At 38.4% G+C, this 21,293-nt stretch overlaps 3 protein-coding genes across 4 annotated transcripts; all 3 read right to left on the minus strand.

The window, feature by feature from the left end:
• Positions 1-3,001: 3,001 nt before the first annotated feature.
• On the minus strand, positions 3,002-11,057 carry LOC110936889. Of its 2 annotated transcripts, XM_035977046.1 has the most exons (5): positions 10,834-11,057; positions 10,287-10,352; positions 7,996-9,125; positions 3,703-3,768; positions 3,002-3,073 (listed from the first exon to the last, which is right to left on the minus strand). In XM_035977046.1, the coding sequence occupies exons 3-4, from the start codon at positions 9,116-9,118 to the stop codon at positions 3,704-3,706; spliced, it is 1,188 nt and encodes a 395-aa protein (XP_035832939.1). In that variant the 5' UTR covers positions 9,119-9,125; positions 10,287-10,352; positions 10,834-11,057; the 3' UTR covers positions 3,002-3,073; position 3,703. The 2 variants fall into 2 exon arrangements, 1 of the variants encoding a protein (XP_035832939.1); XR_002590359.2 differs by lacking the exon at positions 7,996-9,125 and having other exon boundaries at positions 10,834-11,053.
• Positions 11,058-14,373: 3,316 nt separating this feature from the next.
• On the minus strand, positions 14,374-15,870 carry LOC110905300. The gene has a single exon (XM_022151158.1). It carries the CDS (start codon positions 15,868-15,870, stop codon positions 14,374-14,376), a length of 1,497 nt encoding a protein of 498 aa, XP_022006850.1.
• A 1,486-nt stretch (positions 15,871-17,356) lies between these two features.
• Positions 17,357-18,024, minus strand: LOC110868403 (17.3 kDa class I heat shock protein). The gene has a single exon (XM_022117559.2). The coding sequence runs from the start codon at positions 17,936-17,938 to the stop codon at positions 17,471-17,473; it is 468 nt and encodes a 155-aa protein (XP_021973251.2). The 5' UTR covers positions 17,939-18,024; the 3' UTR covers positions 17,357-17,470.
• Between the last annotated feature and the right edge of the window lie 3,269 nt (positions 18,025-21,293).

Consider the following 21,293-nt stretch of genomic DNA (forward strand, 5'->3'; position numbering starts at 1 on the left):
TTGTCACAAGAACTTGATTTTAAGCTGAGAGTTAAAAAAATGATTTGAAAAATTGTTTGTTGTATCCAATTTACCTTGGTTTGTTGTACAGCAAAAGCCTTCTCTTTCAAGTCAAGCATTACATATGGGATAAACGTGTTTTATTCAGTCACAAGAACAAGTATCAACAAAGATCAATCGAAGAAATTTCACATACCCAAACCAGATTGTTATTACCCCTTCGATTAAAATTGATAGCAAATTACAAGAACAAATCACTTACAAAATTCCTCACAACAACTCGAACTGATTATCAACATGATAATCACTAACTGATTAACAGGAAACACTCAACCTAAACTCAGATTCAAGGCGAATCTGAGATGTATACGAAAACCCTAATCAGAACAAGAACGAGATGAAAACAGATGTGAGAGAACAATAATGCAAGTAGTTGAGTTCACACAATCCCAATGCACCCTTTTTATATCTGAATATAATAACTGGATGTCTTCATATGCGAACAAGTCTTCACTTCAGCCCATATGTCCAGCAAGCCCACTTTATCTCTCTTCAATTAAGCCCAAATCACCAAAGACCCATTTCATTTCCATCTCGCATCAGCCCAACGTTTTATATGCAAGAATAGAACACATGTTAGAAAAATAACTAAACTGATATGGATATGAAATAAACTGTATTAATTATGTATGTGTAAGAACAAAATACACATTAAATTTTTATATACAAGTCATTGATATGAATGAGATGTATAATTTTAACACCCCCCCCCCACAGATCAATTACTGAAACGATCTTGCATGTTTAATTTTTCACACAAAAAATCATGTTGAGTAGCCAACACACCTTTCGTAAAAATATCAGCTATTTGATCTTCAGACTGAATACCAACTGGTTTAAGAATACCTTTTGATATCTTTTCTCTCAAGAAGAACAAGTCAAGCTCAAAGTGCTTCGTTTGATCATGAAACACTGGATTCGCAGCAATAGCTAAGGCTGCAGAGCTATCACAAAATAAACATACAGGAAGGCTTACGTTGACACTAAGTTCACTTAGAATATTAATAAGCCACAAAACCTCGCAAGCAACAGCACACAAAGCTCTATATTCGGCCTCAGCCGACGACCTAGAGACAGTGCTTTGCTTTTTACTTTTCCAGGAAACTAAATTGTTTCCCAAAAAAACGCAAAATCCAGTAACAGATTTTCTAGACTCGGTAACAGACTTTCCCCAATCGGAGTCTGCATATGCTTTCATATCAAATGAAATATTCCTTTTAAACATAATACCTTTTCCAGGAGATTTTTTCAAATATCTTAATAACTTATATGCAATTTCCAAATGTCCAACAGATGGACTGTGCAAATATTGACTTAAAAAATGCACACCATAAGCTATATCTGGTCTTGTATGTGACAAGTAGATTAGCTTACCAACAAGTTTTTGATAGAATGTAACATTTAACAGCAATTGATGTTTTTCTTTGCAAATATTTGCAACCACATGATTCTGTTCAATAGGACAATTACTAGGCTTACACCCAAGCATCCCATATTCACTTAGTAACTCCATACAGTATTTCCGTTGTGATAAACAAATACCATTTTTATCTTTTATAACCTCAATACCCAAAAAGTACTTTAGCTCACCCAAGTCTTTAATTAAAAAATTAGACTTTAAAGCCTTTTTTACTTCGGTAATTTCATCTAGGCTATTTCCAGTTAAAACAATATCATCAACATAAACAAAAAGTACCACAACAGTATTATTATTATTTTTCACAAACATAGAATTTCTAGGAGCCTGTTTCAAACCATAAAGAGATTTCTTTAATTTGCAAACCCTAGACTCATCCTTAGAATAATAACCTTCAGGCAAAGACATATAAACATCTTCATGAAGATCACCATATAGAAACGCATTGTTAATGTCAAGTTGAAACAGTTGCCAATCATTTTGAACAACAAGTGATAAAACACATCTAATAGTAACCATTTTTACAACCGGTGCAAAAGTTTCATCGAAATCAACACCCTCTTTTTGGCTATACCCTTTTGCAACTAACCTAGCCTTGAACCTCTCAATCTCACCGGAAGACTTGTATTTAATTTTATATATCCATTTACACCCAACTAGACTTCTGCCTTTAGGTAAATGAACCAAATCCCAAGTCCCATTCCTATTTATAGCTTCAATTTCATCATTCATGGCTGTAACCCAATTAGGATCCTTGACAGCTTCATTGAATGATCTAGGTTCAACACTTTTATTTAGACAAGTAGCAAAACATTTATTTTCTATAGACAGGTTAGAATAGTTAACAACTTTTTCAATCCCATACTTAACTTTTCCCTCTACGGCATAATCCTCAAATCTCTTAGGCATGTTAGTAACCCTACCAGACCTCCTATTTACAGATCGAGACTCTAAAGCAGAACTTATTCCCTCAGAATTTATCGCTTCTACACAATCTTCACTCACACCCTCAACCCTACCAGACTCACCATCTCTACTCCTAGGCTGCTGAAACTCAGCCATGCCTCTAGAAGGGACAGTTTGAGTCTCTGGTTGTTGAGACTGATGTGGTAAAGATTCATCAGTAGACGCATCCCTTTCCTCATCATAGGGTATTCCTGATTGTTGAGTCTCGATGTTATCATACAAGTCAAAAAAATTAAGTGTATTGACTTCAAGATGTGTGTTCATATCAAATGAATCAAAAACAACTTTTTCTTTAAAAGGAAACACATGTTCATAAAACTTAACGTCTTTGGAAAAAAACACAGTTTTACTATCTAAACTAAAAACTTTATAACCTTTTTTTTTGTAACACTCTACTTAAATTACGTCATATTTTAAACCGACTAAATAAGAAAGTTCATAATTATTTAAAACATTTAGTCCATAAGTGTTTGAGAACAACCACTAAACTTAAAGGATAATTGTGTAATTCATTCATTACAAAGTTTTCAAAAAGAACTTCTAAAACAAAAGTGAAAATCATCTTCTTGAGAGTGTTCGGTTCATAAGTCTTGTATTGATCACCATCCGCTCGATTGACTTACTTGAAATCTGAAATTTTAACAAAACAATAATGTTAGGATCCTTAAATTTTCATATAAATAAGTGTGGCGTAAAACGAATTCGATATACACCGTTTTTGCAAAACAAAACAATTTTGGCAGGGCTCCACCGTAAATTACGGTGGACACCGTAATTTACGGTGGGCGCTGGGAGTTTATGGTTTCACCGTAAACCAGGAGGAAACCACCGTAAGAGTTTGCCCTCCACCGTAAATTACGGTAATACCGTAATTTACGGTAGACTCTGCAATTCCTTTCTTTTTGCTGTTTTGACCCGTTTAAAACATTTCCTGCACTTCTCAGCCATCAAAGTGCAGCACGGGGTATTTCCTCGCAACAAGTTCGACCCATTTTGGATCCCTTTCTTCAACACACACGCTCCCATTACCGGTTTGCGTGATTCTAATATTTTTCCCATTTCCCACACCCGGGCTTATGGTCTACGGATGGGGTACTTCCGTTACCCGGTTTGTACCCATCTTTTATCTACTTATCTGGGTTGTCATCATGAAGTCCATCATTTTAGACAACCAACCAACACGATTCTAAATTGTTCAATCTATCACCCATAAGTAAGAAACCCAAATCATCATCATTAAAGTAGCGTCAACTACATACCTTAGAGCTTTCCCTTTTGGCGAGCGTCCGCACCGGCTTGACTTCCCGACGCCTCACTCGTGTTGCCTAAAACATACAAGCCAATTTATCATTAGAACCATTCGGCTCATGATTAAGCTTGTCACTTTACCAACACCACATTTGTGTCGATCAATGTCTTTTAGGCATTTTATCAAGCATCTTGTGTGCATAATTTCTTACAATTTGTAACTAAGTTTAACATTCATGATTTAGCCATGGCAAACATCAAATTAAGCGATTTTGCTAAATTTTACATCAATAATTTCTGAATTCTTGTTCATAAAACTTGAATTACTCTAGGAAACATCAAAATCCTAATGTTTCATACCTTTCTACAAAACCCACATATCACCTCTAATGGTGATCATGAATTTTACAAGAATTAAACCAAATTTCAACAAGAAATCTACTAGGGTTCATCCTTATACACTATTTCAAGTAAAACAAGCATCATGCATGACCAGATTTCAATCTTATGATTTTATCCAAAATCTAAGGTAGAACCAAATCATGAAATTTTGCATACCTTACAATCTCTTAGTCAAGATGATCACAACCCTATATTCAGATTTCAATTCGGACTTGATTTGCACCTTTAATTGATGGATTTTTTGTGAATTTTAGGGTTTGAGGGAAATCCCCTCTTGTTGCCTGGCTTTGATCGATCAAACACACACTTAGGTGTGTGTTTGGTGTGTTATTTTACTATTAGTAAATTAAGTTTCAGAATTGACACATTTGGTCCCTCAATTATACATGGGCTATAAATCAAGGGTTTTCAATTATACTTTGTCATATTTTGTTAAGATTTCTACTAACTAGGTTATTTTTCATAGCCTTTTATCTTAACTCACTACTAGTATTTTATTTAAATTATAACATTAATATTTTCGGGGTGTTACAAGTCCACCCCCCTTAAAGAGGGTTTCGTCCCCGAAACCTGTTTATGTATATGACAGAAGTTCTTATACGTACCGAAAAGTGTAGGGTGTAGTCGTTTCATTTCCTCTTCAGACTCCCAAGTGGTGTCCGACCCTTTTCGGTGTTCCCATTTGACCTTTACTTGATAGACCATCTTGTTCCTTAAGCTTTTCACCTTACGGTCTAGAATTGCAATTGGTCTCACCGCGTAGTTGAGACTATTATCTATCTCGATGTCGTCATAACGAATATACGCGGTTTCGTCGGCTAGACATTTCCGGAGATGTGATACATGGAACGTACTATGTATCCCACTCAATTCAGGGGGCAACTCGTGACGGTAAGCCACCCTACCGACTTGCTCGATGATTCTGAAGGGCCCTATAAATCTTGGGCTTAATTTCCCCCTTTTTCTGAACCGGATTATTCCTTTCCATGGTGATACCTTCAACATAACCTTATCACCAACTTGGAACTCAATCGGTCTTTTTCGTTTGTCCGCATACGCCTTTTGTCGATTTTGGGCCGCCCTTAGGTGAGCTCGGACTATATCGATCTTTTGATTAGTGAGTCCGATTACATCTTTATGTTCAAGTTCACGTGGACCAACCTCACCCCAACATACCGGAGTTCGACACTTCCTTCCGTATAGCAATTCATACGGAGCCATGCCGATGCTTGCGTGGTAACTGTTATTATATGAGAATTCAACCAACGGTAGGTGAATATCCCAACTACCCCCGAAGTCAATTATGCACGCTCGTAACATATCTCCCAACGTTTGTATTGTTCTTTCACTTTGACCATCCGTTTGAGGATGGTACGCGGTGCTAAGAAACAATTTGGTTCCCATTTGTTTTTGGAAATCGCGCCAAAAATTTGAAGTGAACCGGGTATCCCTATCGGACACGATGGATATCGGCACTCCGTGGCGTGCTATTATCTCATTAGTGTACACTTCTGACATCTTCTCTGAGGTATAAGTTTCTCGGATAGGGATGAAATGGGCACTTTTGGTTAGTCTATCCACAACTACCCAAATGGCATCGAAACCACGGCTAGTTCTGGGCAGCTTGGTTAGCAGGTCCATTGTAATTTGTTCCCACTTCCAAACCGGAATATCTAATGGTTGCAACTTGCCATAGGGTTTTTGATGCTCCGCTTTGACTTGTAAGCAAGTCAAACATTTCTCCACGTATTTAGCCACATCCCTTTTCATCCCCGGCCACCAATAGTTTTGCTTCAAGTCCCTATACATCTTAGTTGCCCCGGGATGAATCGAATAGCGAGACTTATGTGCCTCGTCAAGCAAAAGACTCTTAACACCACATGTGTTTGGGACCCAAATCCGATCATTTCGGCATTTCATCCCATTACTTCCTTCCGTAAGGTCTTTTACCACCCCTTTTATGCGTTCTTTCTTCCAATTTTCTTCCCTTAACGCTTCGGTTTGGGCTTCTCGGATTCGGTCGAGCAGACCTGAAGTTACTACTAACTGCATAGATCGTATTCGTATTGGAACGCATTCGTCCTTTCGGCTAAGGGCATCCGCCACCACATTAGCCTTTCCGGGGTGGTAGTGGATCTCGCAGTCGTAGTCCTTCACCACTTCTAACCAGCGTCTCTGCCTCATATTTAACTCTTTTTGATCGAAAAAGTACTTCAAACTTTTATGGTCAGTGAAAATAGTACTTTTCACACCATACAAGTAATGCCTCCAGATTTTCAAGGCAAAGACCACGGCTGCCAACTCGAGATCATGAGTTGGGTACTTTGTTTCATGCGGCTTAAGTTGCCTAGAGGCGTAGGCGATCACCCTTCCCCTTTGCATTAGTACGCACCCAAGGCCTAGGTGCGATGCATCCGAGTAAACTACCATATCCTCCGTACCATCCGGTAAAGTCAACACCGGTGCACAGGTTAATTTTTCCTTTAATGTCTGAAATGCCTTTTCTTGGTCGCTTCCCCAGACGAACTTCTCATTCTTGCGGGTCAATTTGGTCAACGGCGTTGCGATCTTGGAGAAATCCTGAATGAATCTCCGATAGTAACCTGCCAACCCCAAGAAACTCCTAATTTCGGATGGATTCTTTGGAGGGTTCCATTTTGACACCGCTTCCACCTTCGATGGATCCACCAATATTCCTTTGGCACTTATGACGTGCCCTAGGAATTGCACCTCTCGTAACCAGAAGGCGCATTTTGAGAATTTAGCATACAATCTTTCCCGCCTTAATACTTCCAATACTTCCCGTAAATGGTCAGCGTGCTCCGCCTCGTTTCTTGAATAAACGAGGATGTCGTCTATGAAAACAATCACCGATCTATCAAGCATCGGCTTGCATACCCGGTTCATGAGATCCATGAAGGCCGCGGGCGCATTCGTTAATCCGAACGACATTACGAGAAACTCGAAATGTCCGTATCGTGTCCGGAATGCCGTTTTTGGTACATCACTTTCCTTCACCCTCAATTGGTGATAACCCGATCTCAAATCGATTTTTGAAAACCAGCTAGCGCCTTGTAATTGATCGAATAAATCGTCAATTCTCGGGAGTGGGTATCGATTCTTTACCGTGAGTTTGTTTAACTCCCGGTAATCAATACACATCCGCATGCTCCCGTCTTTCTTCTTTACAAATAGCACGGGAGCCCCCCAAGGAGACACGCTAGGCCGGATGAATCCCTTCTCTAGTAAATCTTGCAACTGAGACATTAACTCTTGCAGTTCTGAAGGTGCCAACCTATACGGTGCCTTAGCAACCGGTTTAGCACCCGGGGTTAGTTCAATCCCGAACTCTATTTCTCGCTCTGGTGGTATTCCCAGGAGATCCTCGGGAAAGACATCCTTAAATTCACGCACCACAGGTACGTCTTCAATTTTGGGCATTTCTTTTTCGACGTCACGCACATAAGTTAGATATGCCTTACACCCGTGTAGTATACACTTGCGGGCTTCTATCATTGAGCATATCACGGGATTACAAGCCTTCTCCCCATAAATGATGACACGCCTTCCGCTCGGAGACGTTAGGTGTATCTCCTTACGTAAGCATATCACCTTAGCATGGTAGCGGGATAGCCAATCCATTCCGACGACCACTTGAAATTCACCCATGGACATGGGTATTAAATCAATGGAGTATTCCTCACCATCGATATTCAATTTGCATTCCCGACATACATCACAAACAAGAAAACATTTGTTATTACCTACTTCTACTTCCATTGGCAAAGGTAATTTTGTTAATGTAAACATGGGGTTTTGAATAAATCTATGTGAAACAAAAGACTTATTCGCACCCGTATCAAATAAAACACGTGCGGGGATCGAATTTATAGTAAATATACCTGTAACCACGTCGGGTTCCATTTTTGCTTCCGCAGCAGTGATTTGGAACGACCTTGCCTTAGCCTTTGGGGTCTCATCCCTAGAACCGGCACTCTCTTTGTTTCCCACCAATTCCGGACATTCTGACTTTTTATGACCCGGTTGGTAACATTTATAGCACACCGTTACTTTGTCGGGGCAATTTGCAACCCCATGCCCTATCTTGCCACATGCCACGCAAGGTTTATTCTTGAAATAGCATTCACCTTTATGAGTGCGTCCACATGTTTTGCAACTCGGAGATCCTCCTTTTGCACTTCCTTTCTTCGAAGATTCAGCTACCTTCGGCTTCTTTGTGGGACTCGGGTTTTCATCCAAGGCCCTCCTTTCACCTCTTTCAACTTGCCTTTTCAGTTCAATCTCGCGTTCCCGCGCCGCATTGATTATATCAGTAAGGCTTTCATAATGTGAGGGAGTCATGAACTCCCTATATTCAGCCCTAAGCATGGTGTGGTAATAATAAATTTTCTGTTCTTCAGTTTTGACCAAGTCATCACAAAACTTGAGCTTATCCATGAACATTCCCGTAATCTTATCAACGGTTTCACCCTTTTGCCTTAATTGCATGAATTCTTCCTTTATCTTATTTATCACCGCCTTGGGGCTGTGATGTTTGAGGAATGGTACTTTGAAAGCTTCCCAAGTCATCGCCCTTATTGTTTCAACACCCCTTTCGTTTCTGAGGTTGTCCCACCAATCCTTGGCTTGGCCTCTAAGTTGGCCAGTTCCATACGCCACGAAGTCACTTTCATCACAATGCGTACGTTCGAAAACACCTTCAATATCGCTTATCCACCTTTGACAAGCAATTGGATCTACCTCTCCATTGAAAACCGGGGGCTTGCACGCCATAAACTTGTTGTAAGAACAACCTTTCTTTTCCTTAGCCTTGCCCCTATCACTGGTAAGGTCTTCTCTTAGTTCACCAATTCTTTCTTCCATAGTCGAAAGTAAGGTGTTTTGCATTCTTTCCACAAATCTTGGTAGACTAACTTCGATGGCCCTACCAACTTCCTCGGCAATCTTCTCTTTCAACTCGTCGGTAGTGAGGGATAGAACATTGTCACTAGCACCTCCCGACATCTTCTTACTGAAATGTTAAAATGATTCAATAAATAATCTTGTTCAATCGCTCTCATGCCTTTACATGAGACTTCGTACTCATTATTCGGCCAAGTATATAACTTTGCCTTATCATTTATACTAAGTGTACTTCCCGGGTTCGAGTATATCACTATACTCCTCCCATACACAACAAATCGTTACCCTTTTTAATCTTTGTAAATTTAATTTACTTTAAATGAATTCTTACCGGATGTTGATCAAGCTTTGAACCGAACACAATCCTCTTTAACCTTAGCTCTGAATACCAACTTGTAACACTCTACTTAAATTACGTCATATTTTAAACCGACTAAATAAGAAAGTTCATAATTATTTAAAACATTTAGTCCATAAGTGTTTGAGAACAACCACTAAACTTAAAGGATAATTGTGTAATTCATTCATTACAAAGTTTTCAAAAAGAACTTCTAAAACAAAAGTGAAAATCATCTTCTTGAGAGTGTTCGGTTCATAAGTCTTGTATTGATCACCATCCGCTCGATTGACTTACTTGAAATCTGAAATTTTAACAAAACAATAATGTTAGGATCCTTAAATTTTCATATAAATAAGTGTGGCGTAAAACGAATTCGATATACACCGTTTTTGCAAAACAAAACAATTTTGGCAGGGCTCCACCGTAAATTACGGTGGACACCGTAATTTACGGTGGGCGCTGGGAGTTTATGGTTTCACCGTAAACCAGGAGGAAACCACCGTAAGAGTTTGCCCTCCACCGTAAATTACGGTAATACCGTAATTTACGGTAGACTCTGCAATTCCTTTCTTTTTGCTGTTTTGACTCGTTTAAAACATTTCCTGCACTTCTCAGCCATCAAAGTGCAGCACGGGGTATTTCCTCGCAACAAGTTCGACCCATTTTGGATCCCTTGCTTCAACACATACGCTCCCATTACCGGTTTGCGTGATTCTAATATTTTTCCCATTTCCCACACCCGGGCTTATGGTCTACGGATGGGGTACTTCCGTTACCCGGTTTGTACCCATCTTTTATCTACTTATCTGGGTTGTCATCATGAAGTCCATCATTTTAGACAACCAACCAACACGATTCTAAATTGTTCAATCTATCACCCATAAGTAAGAAACCCAAATCATCATCATTAAAGTAGCGTCAACTACACACCTTAGAGCTTTCCCTTTTGGCGAGCGTCCGCACCGGCTTGACTTCCCGACGCCTCACTCGTGTTGCCTAAAACATACAAGCCAATTTATCATTAGAACCATTCGGCTCATGATTAAGCTTGTCACTTTACCAACACCACATTTGTGTCGATCAATGTCTTTTAGGCATTTTATCAAGCATCTTGTGTGCATAATTTCTTACAATTTGTAACTAAGTTTAACATTCATGATTTAGCCATGGCAAACATCAAATTAAGCGATTTTGCTAAATTTTACATCAATAATTTCTGAATTCTTGTTCATAAAACTTGAATTACTCTAGGAAACATCAAAATCCTAATGTTTCATACCTTTCTACAAAACCCACATATCACCTCTAATGGTGATCATGAATTTTACAAGAATTAAACCAAATTTCAACAAGAAATCTACTAGGGTTCATCCTTATACACTATTTCAAGTAAAACAAGCATCATGCATGACCAGATTTCAATCTTATGATTTTATCCAAAATCTAAGGTAGAACCAAATCATGAAATTTTGCATACCTTACAATCTCTTAGTCAAGATGATCACAACCCTATATTCAGATTTCAATTCGGACTTGATTTGCACCTTTAATTGATGGATTTTTTGTGAATTTTAGGGTTTGAGGGAAATCCCCTCTTGTTGCCTGGCTTTGATCGATCAAACACACACTTAGGTGTGTGTTTGGTGTGTTATTTTACTATTAGTAAATTAAGTTTCAGAATTGACACATTTGGTCCCTCAATTATACATGGGCTATAAATCAAGGGTTTTCAATTATACTTTGTCATATTTTGTTAAGATTTCTACTAACTAGGTTATTTTCATAGCCTTTTATCTTAACTCACTACTAGTATTTTATTTAAATTATAACATTAATATTTTCGGGGTGTTACATTTTTTCATTCGAATATCCAATAAACACACATTTCTCAGCCCTACTACTTAACTTATTTGACTCATTTAGGACAGTACAAAAACAAAGACACCCAAACAATCTTAAATGATCTAGAAAGGGTTCAAACTTATATAACATCTCATATGGAGTTTTTCCATTCAGCACGGAAGCAGGAGTCCTATTAATTAAGTAAGCAGCAGTTAGAATGCATTCATCCCAAAACCTAACAGGCAAACCACTTTGAAAAAGTAATGCTCTAGCAACATTAAGTAGGTGTCTGTGCTTTCTCTCCACAACACCATTCTGTTGTGGAGTATAAGCAACAGATGTTTGATGAATTATACCATTAAGTTTACAAAACGAACTCATTTTGTTATTCACAAATTCTAGCCCATTATCACTTCTTATACATTTTACCAACCTACCAAATTGTGTTTTAACAATGTTTACAACAGTTTGGAAATAATCAAACAGTTCAGTTTTATCCTTCATCAAACACACCCACACAGCCCTTGTGTAATCATCAACAATAGCGAGAAAATATTTAAAACCTTCCCTACTAACCACCTGTAGGGACCCCAAACATCTAAGTGAATTAAATCACCTAGTTGTTCTGTTTTATGATTACTCAAGGGAAATGGCTCTCTATGTTGCTTAGCCTTATGACATATTTCACAAGGAAAATCATCCTCACTTATAGTGATATTCAATTTACGAGACAATGGTTTCAAAGCTTGAAAAGAAGGATGACCTAATCTAGCATGCCACAAATTACACAAATTAACATTACTGCTACACACCTTAACAGATTTACAGGAATTTCCACAGAAGTACAGACCATCTAACTGTTAGGTTTTTGGCTATATGAAAAATGTGCCCATCCCACATCGGTGCAAGGATGAAAGCTTGGGAGGACTACAAGCTTATAAAAGGAGTCCAAGGCTTTGGTTTCAAAGTGCCCCAACCAAAAATACACTTGAAGTGTTTGGTTCTTTCTTTCTTTTCTAGTTCTCTTGTCTTAGAGTGTAGGAAGGTTTTGGTTAAACGCTTCGGAGAAGTGTGGTTGTAATTAGGCGGGGGGAGGCTTGAGAGATTAGTCTGTGTGATTGTAAAAATTTGTCGCATAGTGGATCTTTCTCTCTGGAGGCCCGTGGTTTTTCTCCGGTTTTGGAGTTTCCACGTATATTCTTGTGTTCAGTTATATTTCTCTATTGTTAGCTTTGGGAGGGTTGTTGGGATTCTTTGAGACCGCTTGTTTCCCAACAAGTGGTATCAGAGCTCCAGGTTTTTGGGGGAGGTCTCGGTTTAGAAGGTTCGTAGTATGCTCTGTGGTTGCAGCTTAGTCTGATCTTCCACATCAGAAACGGATTTTCTTGGAGGGTGTCGTGGTATTTTGAAGGTTCGTAGTATGCTCTGTGGTTGCAGCTTAGTCTGATCTTCCACATCAGAAACGAGGATTTGGTTGATTCGGTTGACTGTTTGTATACGGTAGAATTATACGCGAGCCGGATATACGCATTTTATCCTGGGAAGGTTCTGGCTAGGAAAGACTTGGTACTTAAGTGTGTCCATTGTACCCACCTCTCTTTCCTGGGAATCCTTTTGTTGGGTGTACTGCTTATAGGCTTGGTGTTCTAGTATACAATATTGTTTTTTAAGATACGGATACGATGTCGAAATACAGTCCCATGAGGTTCGACGTAGAGAAATGATGGAAGAATCAACTTTGGTTTGTGGCAAGTTCAAGTCAAGGATGTGTTGATTCAATCTGGGTTACACAAGGCGTTGAGGGGGAAACCGACCCCTGTTTCAAGCAAGGATTCAAGCGGAACCAGTAAAGACGATGATGAAGAATGGGAAGATTTGGATTTGAGAGCGGCAAGTGCGATTCGTTTGTGTCTAGCAAAGAATGTTCTTGCAAATGTGCATGGGATATCAACTGCAAAGGATTTGTGGGAGAAGCTTGAGCAGTTGTATCAAGGCAAAGGCATCTCAAATCGGTTGTATCTCAAGGAACAGTTTCATACCCTTCGTATGGATGGAGATACAAAAATTTCAGATCATCTAAGTGTTCTTAATAATATCGTGTCAGAACTGGAGGCTATTGGAGTAAAGGTTGAAGATGAGGATAAAGCACTGAGGCTCATATTATCTTTGACATCTTCCTATGAGCATATGAAGCCCATTCTGATGTATGGGAAAGAAACCCTGAAGTATGCGGATGTTACTGAGAAGCTATTGTCTGAAGAGAAAAGACTGGGTAATAGCGGTCATACTTCGTCAGAAGGAACGGTTTTAATATGCGGGAACGGGAAGAAGAAGCACCCACAGAAGATTCCTGTATGCTGGAAGTGTGGACAGTCTGGGCATGTCAAGAGAAATTGTCCAGGTGGAGCAGATTCGGCAAGCAGCTCCAAGACAGCTAACAATGTCGCCGTCGTTGACGGTGATGATTTCTTTTGAAGTTATGTCATCCCTATGGTATGCCCGCTCTACCATGAAAGGGGATGCAATTTGTTAGCGGGTTCACGGATTTACACATGGGCATTGGGTTGGCATAGATGCAAGATGTGTGGTGAAAAATTGATGTTGATGGCTGATGAACTTCCGAGTATGCCAAACGGGGAAGTTGCACCATAAATTTTCAGCAGGTTTTTCAACATGTGCCGAGAAGAAATTCTTAGAATGGTCTATTCTAAATGGAGATATTTTTTATGGTGGAGTATGATCGTCAGTTGAAGACGGTGTTCCTTTGATGTGGTTGTTTTTTTTTTCATATATCCAAGGTGGAGATTTGTTAGGTTTTTGGCTATATGAAAAATGTGCCCATCCCACATTGGTGCAAGGATGAAAGCTTGGGAGGACTACAAGCTTATAAAAGGAGTCCAAGGCTTTGGTTTCAAAGTGCCCCAACCAAAAATACACTTGAAGTGTTTGGTTCTTTCTTTCTTTTCTAGTTCTCTTGTCTTAGAGTGTAGGAAGGTTTTGGTTAAACGCTTCGGAGAAGTGTGGTTGTAATTGGGTGGGGGGAGGCTTGAGAGATTAGTCTGTGTGATTGTAAAAATTTGTCGCATAGTGGATCTTTCTCTCTGGAGGCCCGTGGTTTTTCTCTGGTTTTGGAGTTTCCACGTATATTCTTGTGTTCAGTTATATTTCTCTATTGTTAGCTTTGGGAGGGTTGTTGGGATTCTTTGAGACCGCTTGTTTCCAACACTAACTGTCTACCAGTCACCAGGATTTTCTTTGTTAACAAATCCTGAATATAACAAGTATTTTCATCAAAACCAACATATAGTTTATTATCTTTAGCAAGCTTATGCATATAAATTAGATTGATAGAATACCCAGGTACAACAAAAACATCTTGTAAAATGACCCCTTGTGTAAGTTTTAAACTACCTATTTTAGTTACCAAAGCATCAGTTCCATTTGGATGTTTAACCTTAATATTCAAATTTGAGACATCAACAAAATCAGAAAGCATTTCATGACTTTTAACCATATGTTGATTGGCACCTGAGTCAACTATCCACCCACTATCCCTTTTGTTATCAAACAAAGTTGCAAAATTATAAACAGGTTTATAAAATACATTGGAACAAAAAGAACTAGTTACACTACCTGACACATTGCAGCTCTGACCAGCAGTCTCACAAGTTCTATCAGATAACAAACTCAATAACCTAGACACTTGTTCAGCACTCAAAGATGCAACACCAGACCCACTAGTATCATTAACAACACTAACAGTATTACTACTACTAGCAATTGCCTTCTTTCCTTGTCCCCCTCTTGGCTTCATCCAAGAGGGATATCCAATAATTTCAAAACATTTTTCAACGGTATGACCCAACTTATTACAGTTAGTACACTTTAAAGATTGATTAGACACTTTATTAATTCTCTTTGTTAAATCGGATTGACTAATTTTAGAAACAAACCCTACAGTTTGACTTTTCTTATCACTACTAGAGTTTCTATGAGATTCTTCTCTAGAAACAATGGCAAACGCCTCTTTTACAGTAGGAAGACTTTCTTTAGTCAACGGATTAGTTCTAACACTTTGGTAAACACTATCTAATCCCATTAAAAACTGCATAAGTTTTATCATTTGATTGAAGTTATTAAACGAAGTTGAAGCATTACAAGTACAGGAAGGCAACTGTAGTATTTGATCCAACTGTTTCCACATAATATTCAGTTTATGATAATACTCAGACACAGACAACCCATTTTGATTAAAACCATTAATCTTCTGATACAGGTTAAACACAACAGAACCATCAATATTATCATAAGTCTCCTTTAAATCTTTCCACACTTCAGAAGCTAATTTTGAATAAACTTGACCCAAATATAGTTCCTCAGACACAGAATTTAAAATCCATGTTAAAACAACCGAATTACATCTTTCCCATTGAGCAGCAAGTACTTCATCATCAACAGGCTTATCAATAGAACCATCTACAAAACCTAGTTTATTTTTAACTCTTAAAGCAAGAAGCATAGCATTTGCCCAAACTGTGTAATTCTCAGTACCTTTTAGTTTTATATTTACAATAGTTAAATGTGTTGAATCACTAGCATGTAAATACAAAGGATTATCAGGTTCAAGTTTACTAATCAAAGTTTCACCAAACAGATTAACTAAATCAGCCATGTGTAACAAGATTAAACAGAACAAACCTCACAAGAAAAGATAAAACACACTAAGGAAAACAAACCAACAACGGCAGATCTGTGCCAGGGGCCAGATGGTAGGTTCGTCACTCAAGGTGCCTACCCAAGTCTTTGCATAGAAGCCAACCCTAATAGACACAACACTATTTAAAAATGCAAGAAACAACAAGTATTGAGCACAACAACAAACAAGAGAAAACAGTCAATAATCACACAAACACAAAGTCACATAGTGTACCCTCTCTGTATCCCCCCAATATCAGTAACCGGTCCTCACTACCCCGGTATCAACAACTACAACAAAAGACAATCACAAACAAAAAAATAATAATGGAGAAGACAGATCAGAACAAACTCACAGATTTGCGCAGCAAACAAGACCGATCTTGTAACCTTCTAGGGTTACACAGATCCGATCAGAAAACCGAATAATAGCAATAATCTGTTGGTTTGCCTCACAACTTTCTAGAGTTGTAAAGACCAACAAGATTCTTCACCTTGATAAGCTGCTAGGAACACCGGAAAGAAATCTACCAGTAATTTCCGGTCAAGAAGAAACCCAAACTCCCAGTTCCGAACCGGCAGAAGCTAGTACTACCAAGGTTCTATGCGACTGATTCACAATCGAGTAGATCTGAACCAGATCTAACCACAAAACACAGCGGACAACAGTCAGAAACCCTAAATCTTCAAAGATTACCCCAAGAGCCCTTATGGCTCTGATTCCATGTCACAAGAACAAGTATCAACAAAGATCAATCGAAGAAATTTCACATACCCAAACCAGATTGTTATTACCCTTTCGATTAAAATCGATAGCAAATTACAAGAACAAATCACTTACAAAATTCCTCACAACAACTCGAACTAATTATCAACACGATAATCACTAACTGATTGACAGGAAACACTCAACCTAAACTCAGATTCAAGGCGAATCTGAGATGTATACGAAAACCCTAATCAGAACAAGAACGAGATGAAAACAGATGTGAGAGAACAATAATGCAAGTAGTTGAGTTCACACAATCCCAATGCACCCTTTTATATCTGAATATAATAACTGGATGTCTTCATATGCGAACAAGTCTTCACTTCAGCCCATATGTCCAGCAAGCCCACTTTATCTCTCTTCAATTAAGCCCAAATCACCGAAGACCCATTTCATTTCCATCTCGCATCAGCCCAACGTTTTATATGCAAGAATAGAACACATATTAGAAAAATAACTAAACTGATATGGATATGAAATAAACTGTATTAATTATGTATGTGTAAGAACAAAATACACATTAAATTTTTATATAGAAGTCACTGATATGAATGAGATGTATAATTTTAACATATTCAATAATGGACCGCATCAGATCATCAGGAGGGGTGTCCTAGATGAGGAGGAGATTTGTAATTTTTCCATCTTATACTTTCCATCGCATTTTATTCATCGTCGAAATTACAAAGAAGTATACAACTTATGATAGACATTTCATTAAACACGATGAAGACTTGACACCAGAAAAATTAATCACACTCAAAGACTTCACATGAAGATATAATATGAATAAATTCATAAAATTATTCTAACCAGAGATCTCAATAGACTTGACATCGGGTTTCTTCACTTCTTCTTTGGGCACCGTAATTGTAAGCACCCCGTTTTCCATGGCCGCTTTCACCTGATCCATTTTAGCATTCTCCGGCAACCTGAACCTCCTTGTGAATTTGCCACTGCTTCGTTCAACCCGATGCCATTTGTCATTCTTATCTTCTTTCTCGATGTTCCTCTCACCGGTGATTTTTAAGATGTTTCCGTCTTCTACCTCCACCTTCACTTCTTCCTTTTTGATCCCTGGAAGATCCGCCTTGAACACATGAGCTTCTGGCGTTTCCTTCCAATCCACACGGGCGTTTACCAACGCAGAAGTTTCCCTTGAAACATCAGAGGAAGACGAAATGGGGAAGTCTCTGAATGGGTCCCAAACGTCTAGGGAAAAGGGGTCGAAGACGCTGCTCCTTCGGCCACCGAACAAGCTTGAGACGATCGACATACTCAAATATTTGATGTGGAGAGATTGAAGAACTTGATTACTGATTGCGTACTGATTCAATTGTTTTCTTGGTGATTTTTGTGTGGAATATAGGAGCAGCAACGATTTAATAATTGGATAGGATCTTCGGGAACTTTCATGATGTCGAAATCATTGTCGATGGAATCATGAAGAATGGTCTTGATTCTTCTATGGACCCGTTTCATGCAATAAAATTAAAATGTAGGCTGGGCCGGGCCTGTTGGCTCTTTTTCCACTTTCTTTTCTTCGTAATTCTTTTGTGTTAATAAGATTAAAATGGTTTAATAATGAGAATACACTTTCTTGACTTACTTGTTCTTTATAGTGACGAAAATAAAGGAATTAAAAAAAAATTAGAGTTGTTTATATTAACTTATATTCTTGTGTAAAAAATTTAGAGTTGTTTATATTAACTTATATTTTTGTGTAAAAAATGTAGAGTTGTTTATATTAAGTTCAAATCTTATATTTGAGGGGCTAAGGTGATAATTTTTTTAAATCATAGCAGGTGAGATATTTAATAGAAAAGAAAATGCTAGACCAAGTTTGATTCTTTTGTTTTTATCGTCACACAGATTTGATTTTGAGGTGAGAGTTAAAAAATGGTTTGAAAATGTTGTGACAGATTACTTATTAATCACAATCCTTTTTATTGGGGATCATGAATCTATGAAAGAGACTCACATGGGATCAACAATTGTTTGTTGTATCCACTTTACCATGGTTTGCTTAACAACGAAAGGATTTTCTCTTTACATACCGGAAGAACATGTTTTATTCAAGAATGGACCATATCAGATCACTAGGAGGTGTGTCCAAGATGAGGAGATTCAAGATGCTTTTCACCTTCTTCAACCACCATCATAAACTAACTCTTGCACCATTGTAATGAAGTTACTAATCCCTTCACATCCTATGTTAAAGGGTTGTTCAGTAAATAGTTAATAGATAGTTTGTATTGTAATAAGATTAGATAGATAAGTTCGAGCACTGAAAGTGGCAAATTGAAAGTTGATACGGTCCGACATGATACGGTCTGACCCGCTACCAGCACATGAATTGACCCGGTATCCAATTGATACGGTCAAGTGGTCTAACAACCATGAACCCACATCAACTATCTATCAACGTTGCATTATTTAGTTATTTGCATGCATTTTATTCTTTCTCATGTTCCCACGTTTCCTTTAATTTATTTTGTATGCGTTATCTCCTAGATTTTAGGAACCTTTAGTTTTGCATCTTATACTATTTATTGTACTTTGCATCATAAGAAATCTAAGAAGAAAAATTACAGAAAACTCTTGTCTTTCATCTCTAAATTTCTTAGAGGTTAACCCCCTCTAATGGTTATCTATCTTTGGAGCTTGATCCACTCTACAGATCTCTATCAGTTGGTGCTTTCATTCAATCGTTTTCATGCCTCTACAGAAAGAACCGCATCCACTTATGGGTCTCTTCAGATGTTATGTGATAAGTTCGCCCAGTTTATGTCACACTACACGGAGAGCATAGCCCGTTCAACTACTAGAGCCAATGCTCGGTTCGAATTCATTCAAGCTGCTATGAAGCAACAGTTGGACACGACCAACAAGCTACTTGTAGCCCTAGCCAAAGATGAGGTCATGAGGAGGTGAGTGACTATCCTATTCTCGCAAAGGATGAGAAATTGCCTTTCTTTTCTGGATCAAACCCACCCCCGCCACTTCCATTGCCACCGACCCATGACCTGATTGATGCCTTTAGAAAAACCGTTCCTAAAACACCACCTCCACCACCCATGACAGCCCTCACCACAAACAACCTGAAACACTCAAATGACCCACTGCCAAGTCATGCCCCACCACCGACACCAAACCAGCCACCGGTACAAAACCCGCCACCAACACCGACACCGTCACTTAACATGTCTATTGAACTAGTTGCTCAATTAAAGGCATGCTCTCCTAATGACACTTCACAGGTTGTTATAATGGTTGTCATGGATACCCTTGGTTCAGCCAATGTTCAAGAGACGACACCTCTGAAGCATTTTGTCGATGTCTATGCATCACGTAGAAGAGATGCACATAATTTTTATACATCTCCAACCTACTGTCGCAATGTAGTTCATTCTACACTGGCCCGAACCGACAAACCATTGCTAGAGCAACTAAGCGAAGGTAGAGTCGGACGTCGAGAGTGGCGGCCACCTTGGCAACCTCCATGGAGCTACGTCGAGACCGCACCGAATGTTGTTGGGAGAGTCGAATGGTGACCCAATGGTGCTCTCATACCGTCCTTGAGGACAAGGACGTTTTCAAGGGCGCGACAGTTGATACGGTCCGACCAGATACGGTCTGACCCGCTACCAGCACATGAATTGACCCGATATCCAATTGATACGGTCAAGTGGTCTAACAACCATGAACCCACATCAACTATCTATCCACGTTGCATTATTTAGTTATTTGCATGCATTTTATTCTTTCTCATGTTCCCACGTTTCCTTTTATTTTGTATGCATTATCTCCTAGATTTTAGGAACCTTTAGTTTTGCTATCTTATATTATTTATTGTACTTTGCATCGTAAGAAATCTGAAATCTAAGAAGAAAAATTACAGAAAACTTTTGTCTTTCATCTCTAAATTTCTTAGAGCTTAACCCCCTCGAATGGTTATCTATCTTTGGAGCTTGAGCCACTCTACGGATCTCTATCGAAAGTCTATAACCTACATCTGAAAGCATACGACTTATCCATGAGACACATCGATTCAGAAGAAGCATACGACTTAATAGTTTTGTGACATAATTTTTATAAATGTTCATCCAAATGACTAACTCAGTTTATTTTTTCTGTTATGGTGAAGGTTGTTTTAAATTTTATAAATTAAGACAGAAATTACTTTACAACTTCTTTATATAAATTAGTTTTATAAAGAGAAAACGTCATTGGTTTGCAACACATAACAATCGATTACAATTTTTACTATTTATCAGTTGTAGAGATAGAAAAAAAATTGTAAAACATTACATATTTTTTTAATGTGTTGAGCACCTAGGAAATATGTTGGTAGAAATAAAATATTTATTTAATTAAGATTATGAGGGTAACTAATTATTCTGAGTGGCTTAAGTAAAGAAACTTTTGTTTCATAGCATTATAATTACAATTTGGTGGGTAATTTTAAGATTTGGTGGGTAATTTTAAGATTTGGTAACGATACGTTGTTTGAGGGGGGTGGGGGCACTGGCTTCTGTTTTTCCTTAGGAGCGAATTTAAAAGAGTAGAAGATGAATTACAAACTTGGTACATATGATAAGATTTTTTTATTTGACCTTTTTCAATAAGGT

This window comes from Helianthus annuus, chromosome 1, assembly GCF_002127325.2.
Source record: "Helianthus annuus cultivar XRQ/B chromosome 1, HanXRQr2.0-SUNRISE, whole genome shotgun sequence".
Taxonomy (NCBI): Eukaryota; Viridiplantae; Streptophyta; class Magnoliopsida; order Asterales; family Asteraceae; genus Helianthus; species Helianthus annuus.

Bases quoted from the DNA above. Each gene is read 5' to 3' on its own strand.
- LOC110936889 (XM_035977046.1), bottom strand. From the start codon at position 9,118: ATGTCGGGAGGTGCTAGTGACAATGTTCTATCCCTCACTACCGACGAG. The intron at 3,769-7,995 runs GTATATTTACTA...TGTATGTTTTAG, and splicing joins GGAACCCGACGTGGTTACAG to GCAACACGAGTGAGGCGTCG.
- LOC110905300 (XM_022151158.1), bottom strand. From the start codon at position 15,870: ATGGCTGATTTAGTTAATCTGTTTGGTGAAACTTTGATTAGTAAACTT.
- LOC110868403 (XM_022117559.2), bottom strand. From the start codon at position 17,938: ATGTCGATCGTCTCAAGCTTGTTCGGTGGCCGAAGGAGCAGCGTCTTC.